The sequence below is a fragment of the Bombus bifarius genome, unplaced genomic scaffold (assembly GCF_011952205.1).
Source record: "Bombus bifarius isolate JDL3187 unplaced genomic scaffold, Bbif_JDL3187 scf7180000008026, whole genome shotgun sequence".
In the NCBI taxonomy this organism is placed as follows: Eukaryota; Metazoa; Arthropoda; class Insecta; order Hymenoptera; family Apidae; genus Bombus; species Bombus bifarius.
Window position 1 is genome coordinate 1,369,345 of NW_022884399.1, and position 13,558 is coordinate 1,382,902.

The 13,558-nt window shown below is 33.0% G+C and overlaps 1 protein-coding gene across 6 annotated transcripts; it reads right to left on the reverse strand.

Annotated features, from left to right (window-relative positions):
* Positions 1-418: 418 nt before the first annotated feature.
* Positions 419-12,706, reverse strand: LOC117207334 (disks large homolog 5). Of its 6 annotated transcripts, none has more exons than XM_033447427.1 (14): positions 12,585-12,706; positions 11,831-11,936; positions 11,191-11,208; positions 10,653-10,800; positions 10,178-10,526; positions 9,662-10,081; positions 8,216-9,304; positions 7,574-8,138; positions 6,191-7,297; positions 5,002-6,025; positions 4,668-4,909; positions 4,317-4,546; positions 3,921-4,140; positions 419-3,832 (listed from the first exon to the last, which is right to left on the reverse strand). In XM_033447427.1, the coding sequence occupies exons 2-14, from the start codon at positions 11,871-11,873 to the stop codon at positions 3,726-3,728; spliced, it is 5,562 nt and encodes a 1,853-aa protein (XP_033303318.1). In that variant the 5' UTR covers positions 11,874-11,936; positions 12,585-12,706; the 3' UTR covers positions 419-3,725. The 6 variants fall into 6 exon arrangements, with proteins under 6 accessions (XP_033303318.1, XP_033303317.1, XP_033303314.1 ...); XM_033447426.1 differs by having other exon boundaries at positions 7,532-8,138; XM_033447423.1 differs by having other exon boundaries at positions 6,191-8,138.
* Positions 12,707-13,558: the final 852 nt, after the last annotated feature.

Below are 13,558 nucleotides of genomic sequence, written 5' to 3' on the forward strand. Positions count from 1 at the left end.
ATTTAAATTTTTCATGAAAAACATACTTTTATAAGTTTTATCCTTATACATTTTTAGATAATATATGGAAAATATCTGGAATTTTTCATTCAAATTCAATCCACTCGAAATTCTATCGAAAAAAGTGTACATCATACATCCTTCGTTTATTAAGGATGTATTTGCGCGCACTAGTGCTATGTATGTGGGTATTGAATGGTTCAGAATCACGTGCTTATGAAAAATAGTAAAAGTGCTTAGTTAAATATATATAACATTTATGTATATGTAAGTATTGCCCAAAATATGTATGTATATTTGTAATAGTAATGTAGAAGGATTGTGAAATTGATATGTTATCAAAGCTGTAATGTTATATGTATCACAGTGCTGTGATTGAGAATAATCATAATACAAAATTAATCTTTTCTCCCTCCTCCTTCGATACTGTTTTCTTTTTTTCTCTCTCTTTTTGTTATTTTTGGCATTTCACTTCGCCCTCGACCTATCTTAATTTTTCCTCTTGCACCGCACAGAAATTATGTTTAATTTAAATATCGATAGTTTCTGTTTTTTAAAATAGGATAGTTGTAGATGTATCAAGCTATGGGAGAAAATAAACCTTTTAACTCTCCACAAACGAATCTTGCCCGTTATACAAGATTCTTATGTAAGGTGAGAGTTTTATTGTTTCGTTCCATTTAAAAGATTATTCAATACGGCACAATTGCAATAATTAACAAAATTTTATAAAGTTACGGTTTACTCTTCAGTTACATTATACCTAATTTTAATTAAAAAATATATTACTCAAGGCGCAACTTATGATTTGGATATTTTTTTAGAGTTAATATCCATTGTAGTTTTATTTTTAAAATAAATTAAACAACGACGCGTGCTGTTTTCATAACATACTGAGTCTTATGTTATATTTTGCACTACATTTGTCGTAGATACTATATATATATTAAAAAAAATATCTATACATTAATATTTTGCTATTTTCTTTTTAGAATTAAGTATCTCAATCGTGCTTTCGTCAATTCAATAGTGAAAAGAAAATTACTGCCATTCTTACAAAAAGTAAACAGATTTGTTGTATTTTTCAATTCGAACAATGCCAAAATAAATTAGGAAAAATAAAATCGTTATAAAAAAAAATATAATGTATTACTCTCATAAGTATTGTACGTTTGTAATATCAGCATATAAAATATAAATAAAATTGTCGATTTAAATAATTTACTTCACCCCACACATGTATAACGTTCAAGATTCATATGTGTGTACAAATATATGCAATATATAAACGTACACACACATATATTATCATATCCTCTCTACTTATTAAAAGAATAAGAATTAAATATTCTTTCCCGAAAATATTTTGTTATATTAGTTCGCTAGTAAATTCCTAATTTTAACGCCTAGATTGTCCACGATAGCCTTTTAAAGAGTATTTACCTTGGGTGCGAAATACAATAATTCCTTGTTATTATAAGCTGCCAAGTGTGTACGGCACTTTTTATAATTCATAATTTTTTCCCTTTTTCTTTCTTTTTGAGCCTTTTTTATTACGAAATTCGTACCGATGATTTCGCAACGTATCAAAAAGTATATATCTACACTTCCGCATTAAGCATATCGACGCTAACGATACGAATAAATTTAATTGTAATCCTTATGAATTAGCATAATATTCTTTTAATTTTTGGTCTCACTTTGATAACTTACGCCTAAATATTGTCTTTGTTAGAAAACTAAATTTCTGTTTTACAAAAAGCAATGTTTAACTTCATTTGTTTGTCTTCCACTCTTACTGGATTCTTTCTGTACGTACAAATTGTTATTAAACTTGATATTCGATATTCATCGATATCATTAAAGAACGTAAGCCTCTTTTGAAATTAGAAAGGCTTCATTTCGAACAAAAAAAAAAAAGATTATGTATTTAAGTATCGAAGCATCGTTACTAGACTTTTACGATAGCTATTTCTTTTAGCAATTTCATTTAATGTACTCTTAATTTTTTCTGATAATATGTATATACGAAACTTGTATCTACATCCAGATATTGAAAACAATATAAAAAATCCCGCTATATTTATCAAAATGTTTAAGAAGAAAGCAAGAAATGGGGCAATTTAAATATAATTTTTAAGATAATAACAGTAAAAATTATTTAAAAAATGTATGTCGTCCTTATATTTAAAAATGCAATAAGAAATATGTATTGAATTCTGAATGTAGATACATAATGATACGTACTCGCATTTTAAATGTGTTCAAAAATATGACTGCACCTTACAAAGCGTCTTAAACTCGATTTAAAAACATTACAGTATAAATTCGTAAAATAATTCGAACTACAGAAGTAAAAAAGCAGTAGCATACTCCATCATACGTTTCGTTACGAGCGCTTTATATTGAGTTTCTCTGTGTTGCGGATATCTACTGCTTATTATCATTTCAGATATTTACAAATTTAAAAAATGGCAAAAACAATCCATTTTTTGTCAATTCCGTATTCAATTTCTTTACATTTTTTAATTCCTCGACCTACAACATTAAAATTTTAACCCCTCAAACCAATTGCTACGCAACAAATGGATTATAAACAGTTTTATGAAACAATGACTAAAGTATCACTTAAATTTAAACATACAATTAAAGGATTCATTTAAACTAAAAATTAATAAACATATAATCCATAAGTTTCATAAGTAAATTATATACAAATAAGTAACCTCCTTTAATTTATAACGTCCTCTGTACAATAATACTAATCACGCAAAATTATTCTGTACAACGAAGTGATCTGAGGGGTTAATAACATCAGCCAAGAACTGAATGGCTGAGACTTATTCACTAACTAATGAACTTTACATTTATCCACCAAATGTTTTATGGGCCACAATACGATGAATATTTTTACTTGCTACATTAATTCATTTATGGTCTCACGCCAATTGCAATAGATAATTTTCACATTGTTGCATACCTTATTGGGAAATTATGATCGATCGAGGTTCGAAGCAGCAAGCAAAGTTTTCAACTTTTATGAAGCATGAAGAATAATTCTTGCACATGTCTGTTGATTTAAGGGAAATTAAATGTTGAAACTATACTATGCTGATTTTTTTCCATAAAAGTGAAATATTGAAATGTAATACATCAATAGTGTCATTTTCATGAGGAAAGTAAAAATCAGGGAAATTAAAGTTGAAAATATAAGATAGAATTCGTATAAAACGTACTGTTTGTTTCTCTTCTTTTTTAATATGAATGTTGACTGCATGATATGTTTAAATATTAAGAGTTTTATATGAAGTCTTGTTTATCTCGTAATATTTTATAGGAAATGTCAGTGTTGTTTAAATAGCATCAAATATTTGCTGAAATAGTGAAATACTTATTAAAATACTTATGATAAAGCTTATTAAAATAAATTGTATAATTTGTATCAGACTTCAAAGTAAAAAATAAATGAAAAAAGGAAGAAAGACAAAAAAATATTAAAAACTTTGCATAATTGCATTACAATAAGGAAATAAATAAAAATAATTAAAAAGATCGTAGTAATGGAACCATGAAAAGAAAAATTGAAATTCCTGCATACTGTCGTGACAAATAAGAGACCATAAATAAAAAAAATTGTAACAATTTTACAATCGTACGACGTAAGGGCCCCCTGGTGGAATTTAGATTGATTTCCACTGTGGTTTGTGGGGACCCCCCCTTAAATGTCAGGGAGGTCCTCTAGGAACCCACAGCGCTTTGCTTTGTTCTTCATCTACTGCAGCTTTTACTTGAGTACATATGTACGCGACATTTACTCCAGCTGGAATTACAGCTGAAATGCGTGAAAGTCGTATCAACAACAATGCAACAAATTCACAGTAAGACATAAAATTGCATTTTTATTTTATAGATATTCTTACCAGAAATATAATGTTTATACTCAGCTTCCAATTTTAATGCTTGTTCATACATCTCCTTGGCCGCTTTCGCACTAACTTTATCGCTTGGGTATCTGGAATCTTTGACTTCCTTTATTTGTTTGGTACTTTTAAATTTAATCAACAAAACTATAGGATAGATCTGATGTCGATGAAGTCGCTCGATCGACGCAATTGATACATCCAATATGCAATGAGTATTCTATAAATAAATATGTATCAACAAAGTTTTAATAAAAGGTAAAAAAGAAATAAAAATAAATTCGCAGAATTATATAAATTTTAAATGATCTACTTTTAGGTGTTTAACCTAGTGTTTATACGCTTACTATAAATAACGTTATCAATATTATATAGGCATTGGATAAAAAAAGATACCTTCTCACAGATGTCCTTGACAGCTTGTACTGTGGTACACTCGAAATAGCTTCCTTTTTTTCTATAGTCCACATAAAGCGAATCGCGCAAACCTTGTTCGAGCGTCGCTTGAGAACAGTGCATAGCTTCTGCGAGACACCTAGTGAACTCTCCTGGAAATTCTTGTAATAGTTTTGTCACTACACACTCGCTTAACGGTCCAATGATCAAGACAGGTCTTAAAGCTGGATCTGCATAAAAATAAAAGTATAAAAACGAATTTAATATTTCGATAGGATAAATTGAATAATGGTTAATGATAAGTAGTAATAACTGCGTATTAAATAAATATTTGATGTAACAAATATTTACAATCCAATCTTTCAACACGTTGATAACTTGCTGGAAGAGTTTCTTCATTTAGTGTTCCACTATCACTATACCAACCCAAATTTACTCCCGTAAGATGTGATAATTCTTTACTATCCCTACTAGAAGAACGTTGATGTTTCTTTCGACGAAAAAAGCTTCTTCTTGCGCTTGTGCTACCTCTTCTAGTAGTATCTGTTTCTAAATCGCCTAATGAACGTCGTAAAAGCAGTTCTTCTTCAACCCTAACGATATTATGGATACATATGAGATATAATAGAAATATAAAACATAATCTTAAAAGAGATTCATTCAATATTTGATTTACCCAACATACTTGAATTTGCTCGGAATTATACCACAGGTTTGTCTTCTTCCAGCTTGATCAACTATCCAAGCTCTCCAATGACCCGGAGTACCATTAAACATTGTATTATCGACGTATAAAATATCATCTTTACTAAACCTAAGTTGTAGGCTATCTCCAACTTCGCCTACTCGATCGAACATTGCCTTCACATAAAAACTGTCTCCAGGTTTATCCTTTACTTCGTTATACCTTTCAGGTACATATTGAGCAATCAGAGTTACTTTATCTGCTGGTCTAGCCAATTCTAAAGCAGCTTGTTCTGCGGTTGCTTGTCTGAGATCAACACCATTATATTCCAGGATACGGTCACCGGGACGTAATCCTGCATCTTCCGCGAGGCAACCTGGTTGTACCGAGTGTACGAATATTCCGACACCATTACCACCAACAAGGGAAATACCTAAATTCGAACATTTCCTTGTTTCGATAAAAAGATACCTCGGTTCACTTGGTGGTGGGCTTTTACGATTTTGTTCTTCTTGTGTCGGACTTCTTACAGTTGCATTTTGTCGTTGCAACGTGGTCGCTGCATTAAGCTGTGCGCGTGTAAGAGTATTAGCAGTACCACGTAATGTATCAAGAGTTGCGGAATTACGCATATTATCTAACGTAGCTGAACTACGAAGTTCCGGTTTTCTGATATTAATATCCAAAGATGCTGATGCTCTAATTTCTCGTTCTCTCTGTTGCGTACTTGGTACTTCCAATGAAGCAGAGTTTCTGATATCTCTTTCTCGAATTGTACGAGGTGGTTCTAAAGTATTTGAAGTTTCGCGCATAATAGTCAAGGTATTGGAAGTATCGCGTATTGTACTTAAACTAGTAGAAGCGTCACGTTCAGGTTCTGAGCTCTCCAATGATTCAATAGTTGTTTTTCTAGGAGCTTCAGGGCTATTACATGGAGTGGGTGATCCACTACGACTACCTCCTTCAGCACCACCAGCTTCTGATGAACTCGAAGAAGCAGAGCCTTCTTCTAACTCATTGTATTCTAGCAAAAAGAAGTGACATATAAGGATGATGTTATATCAAAATAAGAACCATGCAATAATGATAAATAATGATCACGTTTAATAAGAAAGGTGCAAGAAGATTTGTATAAAGTGCAGCTTGTGATAGGGATATTCTACTTTTTCTAACAAAACACTGTACTCACTGTCTGGACTGTACTGCACCAGCATCGTAATGGAATTACCGCACTGACGTAACACATTGGCAGCAAGTTGATAAGTAGCACTCCTCATATTGATACCACAGACTTCAAGCAACTGGTCACCGATTTGAAGACCGACTTGAGATGCTAAGCTGTGCTCGCTAACGGTGGAAACGAATACACCGCCGCTCTCTAAGCAAGAAATCTGGATACCTAAAGGTTCGACTGACTTGTCTATGTGAACTCTGCGAAGTTCTCCAGGTGCTGGCCTAGGTTGAGAGTAGCAATAGTCCGGCATGCTGGACCGTTTATTGCCACTACTTCCTCTGACAGTTCCACCAGAGCTATTTCCGCTACCGCTACCAGGACTAAGTACTTCCACGTGGAATGTTGGCATCGGACTGCCTCTTTCTGAAGTTCTTTCTATACTGCCCGTAGATAATTTACCCACGCTGCTTTTTGAAGTCACACTAGGATTTGATGGTATTCGAAAACGTTGATTTTCCTTTTTTCTTGGAAAAGTTCCACCTTCGTAGCCATGTGTGTACGCTGGTACGTCGTATGTAGTGCCAATCGGTGGAGCGCGAGATTTGTGGTAATGCAAATCTACAGAGGGTGTGTGCAAATGCCCGAATCCTGTTTGCGGTCCGGGGCTATATGAAGGTTCGAAACAATAAGATCGTGCATCGGGTAGTCCTATTGACTCCCCGGACTGTGCAGACGGCAAAGACGGCGGGGAAGGGTATCTCGAAGGTAAAGAATTTTGTTGATGGGGATGCGGATGCGAATGCGTATAGGGAGGAAATGAAAAATTACCAGTCAACTGCTGTCTCGTGCCGCTAGTCGACGAAGTTGATGATCCAGCCCCGGAATAAAGTTGAGATTGCACTCTATTATGCTGTAGTGTGTCTACTTGACTCTCGTTGCTAGGAGTATACTTTTGTGTTCTTTTCTTCGAGAAATATTCTACATCTTTTCCCGTATTTCCAGACTTCACGGAAAAATCGATGCTAGTTTCAGATGGTGTCAGCGTAGAACTGAGTCTATTTTCCGTGTTCTCGAATTCGGTTGCTGGTTTCTTATCTATCGGGATATCTTTGAACTGCACCACTGGAGTAAAGGATTTCTGACTAAATAACGGTCCAGTTTTAAGGAAATTTGGTAATGGTTTTTCTACAGGTTTATAAACCGTATGCCGATTGTTCATATTGGAAAAATTGGTTAAGGGTATAGGATTAGAAATACGATTATAATTATAACTTTCATACTTTGGTGGTTGATTAAGGAGTACACTTAAGGGCAACCTTTCTTTTGTCTTACGTGGATGTAAAATAGTACCAGTACCATTTTGAATCAGAGGTCCACCTCTGGCTTTCGGCCACGTACCTCCATTTTTCTCAACTTTTTCGGTTCCGCGTCGCTTACTTCGTTTCAGTACTCCATTATTCGCTTTCTTGTGGTAGCTCTCTATTACTGAATCTAATTCCGCTATTGCATCTTGCTCTTGCTCAAAAGTATTTGGACTCGAATTGCGGTGTCGTTTCTTCTTCTCCTCCCGATCTTTGCTATGTTTACGTCCTCGTACTATATCAATCTTCTCTCGTATATTGTCCCAAGCATTGCTAATTCCACTTGGTTTTTCACCACTAACGGATTTTGAAACTTTGTAAACACTTCTATCACCAAAGTTCGAAGCAACGTGTCTTCTTTCATAATCGTCCGATGGAATCTTTAACAATATTCTTTCTTGTTCTGTTTGAGAACAACTATTCACCATTTTTTGTTTCTCAGTACCAAAGCTACCATCAATGGTCATAGTTTCAGAACTAGTTGCCGAAGGCAATGGTATTCCTTTCAGGGTCGTAATAGTTAACACATCCGTACTTGTATCATTCAAAGTTGCCATCGCTTCGTGGCTGGAATTAATGCCTTCCATTGGTTTACTATTAATCTATGGAAAAAAGAACTATATTAATATTCAAGATGAATAAATAAATAAAATCAATACAAAATATGTATAAGACATACATTTAAAACTCTATCTCCAACAGCGAGGTTGCCATCTTTAGCAGATAAACTACCTGGTGAAATCTTCGAAATATATACTCCAAGCTCCAAAGAAATACCATGAGGAACTGAACCAACAGGCAATTGCGTTGTCCTTAATGACCTTCTAGTTAAACGCCGTCTTCTTATCGTTAATGTAGCTGATCCCACCGAACAGGTACGTAAAGTTTCCATAATTACACGCGTAAAAACAGATGTACAATCTACATTGTTTACTCGCATAATGCAGTCATTCACTCTTAATTTACCATCAACAGCACTTCCTGATGTTACTTGAGCAACATAAATTCCTGTATCGTTTGGATAATATGGATTATCACGACCTCCGACTAATGTCAATCCCAAATCACGATCAGAATCTAAGCAAACTCGACTAAGATCCAAGTGAATAGTAAGAATTTCCCAGTCACTAACATCAGTATCGATCGCCGAATCATGTGCATGCGCTAAGCTTTGTGCAAATTGACTTGCTCTTAACGCATGATCACCAGATTCTATCTTTTCTTTGAGATCCTTTAATTCTTTCGATGCTTCGTTCCGTTGCTTTTTAATATCATCGGAATCACGTAAAGCACCCGCTAGTTCCGAAACAGCACGATCACGCTCTTTTCTTAATCTATCGCAGAGAGTTCTAATACTTTCCCTTTCTAAAACTATTTTATCCCTTTCACTGAAAGCCCAATCTCTTCTTCGTTTTGATACTTCTGCTTCTTGGAGGGCTTCCTCAAGTTCTGTTTGCAATTTATCGACAGATTTACGAAGTTTATCCAATTCCAAGTTAGCTTGATCCAAGTTATCCATACGTTCCTTATCTCGTTTAGTGTAATCTGTAGTGTTATTTTCTCTTTCAGCTTCTTTGTTCGAATTATCTCGTTCACGATTATATGAGTGTAATTCCATACGATTTTTATAGTCCCTGTTTGAGCCTTCAGAATAATCACCAAACTTTTGGCGTAATTCGTTACATTGTTTTAAAGCATCGTCTCGATCTTGCAAAGCGGATGAAATTTCTCTTCTTAAAGTTTCAATTTGATAGGATAAAGCTTTTTTCTAAAAATAAAGAAAACAGATATTAAAATACAGAACATTAATTTAAAAATAGTACACGTAGTAGCAAGTAATGTGCAGTGTATAAATAACTAAAACCAATACAAAATCTATGAGAAGAAAGTAATAATGAGCCAATTATTGTACTTAGTAATTTCTAATTATATTATACTGATATTGATATCATGTTTTATAGCACATTTAAATGGTTAAGTAATAAATAAAGATATATATATACATATTATTATTATTATTATTATTATTATTATTATTATTAAATTTAATAAAAATAAATTTATCATTGAGTTATTTACATGAACAAATTAATTGTTTTTTAATGACTAATTTAAGAAAATTTACCTCTTCCATAAATTGTTTATTCTGATTCTCTAAATGTGTGATTTTTGTATATGCTTGTGTAAGATCATCACCAAGTTTTTCCATTTCTTTATGCACTGTATCGCGCTCGCCCATAATTAAACTGTATTCTTGTAATGCAGCATTTCTTTCTTCTGTTAATCGTTTCATATCCTTACTAGCTTTCATGCGTAGTACCATTGCATGATTAATTTCCTTCACTGCTTCTTCGTGTTGTTGCTGTACTTTGGCTAAGGCTTCACGATATTCATTTCTTTCCCTTAATGCAATATCCCACTGTCTAATGGCAGCAGTACACTGTTGTTTTAAACCATTACGCTCACGAACTGCGCTATTACGTTCTTGAACAATTTCATCATATTGTTTTTTTAACCTGGCAGCCTCTTCTTGAGATAATTCCAACTATATTGAACCGAATATATAAAATTTGCATTACAAATAAATTTTAATATGTGCATATATGTTTCAACATTTTGTAAATTAATATTTTGTACATACCTTATTAACGGCCGATGAATGCGATGATATTAAATCATCGTACCGTTTCCTAAGGGCATCGTACTCATCTTTAACGGCTTCATATTTTCGAAGCGCAGATAGATAGTGCTGATTCATAGTGTCACTATTACTAGCATCAGAAACGAGAACTTCTTGATTTTGACACCTTAATTCAGACACTTCCTTTTGCAACGCTTGGACTTCCCGATCTAGGCGTTGCTTGTCATTTACTAAATCTCCATATTTGCCCCGCAGTGCGGAACTTTCTTGAGACGTTGCCTCTAATTGATTCATGACTGCTATATGCTGTCCCCTGTAGTATTCCAATTCCTTCATAGTATGTTCACACCTGCATTTTAAAGTACTTCATTAAATAAATGTATAATTATTTAAATTATATTTGCTTTGTACAAAACATCAAACACAATATCACAAACAATTAAGCAATACCACATTAAACAAAACCAAGACAAACCGTCTTATAGTATCGGAGTGCTTATGCCTAAGTAGCTGAAGCTGATGCATGGCTTGATCACATTGAGCTTGCAAACCATCATAATCACTACGACATTCAGGCCCACCAACAGGACTGCCAACACTGCCATAGCCTCCACTATCTCTTTCTGCATGCCATACACCCAAGTTATATCCAATAATGCAAATTGCAAAACAATAGATACAATGCAATTAAATATAATTTGTGTATTTCTACATATAAAAGTAATATCAGTGCAACAAAGTGTGCATTAAATTGAAAATAGCTTATATTAAATGCTTTTGTGTCAAAATTTATTGTATATAAGGATATAATTTTAATTTGCTTCACATAAAGGTATAATTTGGATTAAACACACATCTTAACAGAATACATAGAAAGATAGTAATATAACTTGAATACTACAGTAAATGAATAATTTGCTCATTTTAGATAAATTCTCTTGATACAAAATAATTTGTTACACAACACAATTTGATTGACATTAATTTGTACTTTCTTCACATATTAATCTTACCCATATTGAGTGCTCCATCTGCAAAAAAACAATGAATAAAAATGTAAGTAATTGTAAGTATAATATATGATCCACTATAAATATAAAAGTGAAATGACTATATTTATACAAGTATACACTATGTTGTTACAATTGGTAGAACAATATAATCAGCGGTCTAGCTAGCTTTCACCAGGAAAGAAACTCTATGTCACGCATGTAAGCATCATGATTCACTGTTTTTTGCAAGGTGAAATTATAAATACTCTTTAAGTATCACACACCTACAACTACAATGCTCCATTTATTCAAGAACTATAAAACTATGTATTTAAATTATACATTACATTATTTGTCCAAAATAAAATTTGATACTACTTTCTGGCAATGAATTTTTGTAAAATGATATAAATATATCAAATATTATATTATATGAATGTTTACATAAGACTGTCTTTTTTCCATATTTAGATATGGATAGAATATTGTTGCTTCCATTATTGTTTCTTTTGCTGTAGAGTTTAAAATTAAAATAAATCATTTTTTAATAGCATTGAAATTATCAGATCAAACTTTCCATTTAAATCTGTACCTATAAGAGTGGACAACTAATACAAACATATATTAACATGTAACATAGAAAACTAAAAACTATACTTACCACTACTTCCAGCACTATCCAAGGAAGATGCACCAGAAGCCATACTCTTGATTCATCGAGGATCTACCACAAATATTTCTCTAGCAAGGTACGTGCTAGGTATTGCCTGGAAAGTATCCATGCGCTGTACTTCACGGAAGAGTGAACCCTTTGTGAATTACTAAGAAGTAGCCTTCGGGATGACATTATGGCTATGGTCTAAACGGTGCATGGCTCTCATCAGAGGGATGCAACAGTGCACCTGGCACACATACACACAGAGTAGCTCTTACTCCAATACAGACACGTGCCTGGTAATATCGAGACTTTTCATGCATCACTTTTTTCCGCGCGGTTACTGATACGGGAGAAACAACGGGTAGACGTATGTTTTCTGAATGGACGTAATAAATTAATCTACGTTTTGCTGATGTGTCTCAATCTTTTGAGACCGCGTCGTATCCGTTTCTTTTTTTCCTGTCAACTGCGAGGTTATTGATTCTCGTACGCAAGCGAGTCCAGACAAGTATCGATCACCGGCTAGCTCATATCTAACAAACTGAAAACTTGTTATCACTGTAGAAAAAAAAGGAGCCAACAAGCCTTTCAGCAGTAATCTCGATCGCGCACCTCTTCAGATAATCCATTAAGCCGCTCGACAACACTAAAATCGACACAATTTTCACTGATTTCGACTGTTCAGATCGCTACAAACTGCGCACCGTTCATCCCAAAGCGACTAATGTCCTGATATTAACGATAATTGATCGCTCACCTGCTACACCAACGAACCTGACAATTAGCCATTTTCATTCCGCCACTACAGTCTGTTTCGCATTGTCGATAATAAACATACTTTGTGGACGAGCTTGTTACTTGTGGCGCTAGTATCCACATGAAATCAGTCGATTATGTCGTTTAAAAAGGCTCATTCTAGAATACTCATTCTATTAATGCATTCCTAAATAATTTTATTCAAGACATGCAATATGTTGTCGTATTTTATTCATTTTATTCACGAAATGATTAATTCATTTATATAAAATATCACTTTTATTATACCACTATTGTTGTTGTTAAAACTAAGTTATCTTAGGAGAGAAAATTTTTATTTTCATGTATTCACTTATAATTAGAAGAAAAATAAATATCTATGTATTATTTTGAGATTTTGAAAATATAACTAATTAAAAAAAATTTTTTAGCAAAATTAATATGAAATTAATTAATTAATACGAATTTCAGATGTTATATATTTAAAGCAATACATATATGATAATATTTACTCCGATATCAATAAAATGGAATTTGTAAAATATGTATGTATATACATACTTACATACATAGTTACTGTATAACACCATATTAACCATCGATCACCTCATTTTCTTCTGTAGCACATTCTCAGCCGAAAGAAAGAATTGCGACGTCGATTATTGTATGCAGAAAAGCATCAGTGACAAAAAGGAGATACAAAAGCTACTGAGATTTTAAAAAAATACAACCTATCTTCTTCAAAAACTATAAATATTGTCTCTATAGATTAAGTGGTTGATATGACTTGAAATAAATAAATGACAGAAAATTAATTAAAAAACCGTATAAAAATAACTTTCTAATTATTTAAATATGTTTTATCATAACAAAAATATCAAAAACGATTGCAAAATTTTAATTAAATTTATCGGCAAAAATTATATTTATCGGTTTTATATTCTACTAAAATATTTTATCTATTTTTATATGATA

Coding starts and splice junctions, on each gene's coding strand:
- LOC117207334 (XM_033447423.1), bottom strand. CDS start 11,873: ATGGCTTCTGGTGCATCTTCCTTGGATAGTGCTGGAAGTAGTG. Junction 10,082..10,177: donor ATTCATCGGCCGTTAATAAG/GTATGTACAAAA, acceptor GGTTCAATATAG/TTGGAATTATCTCAAGAAGA. Junction 4,910..5,001: donor ATAATTCCGAGCAAATTCAA/GTATGTTGGGTA, acceptor TAATATCGTTAG/GGTTGAAGAAGAACTGCTTT.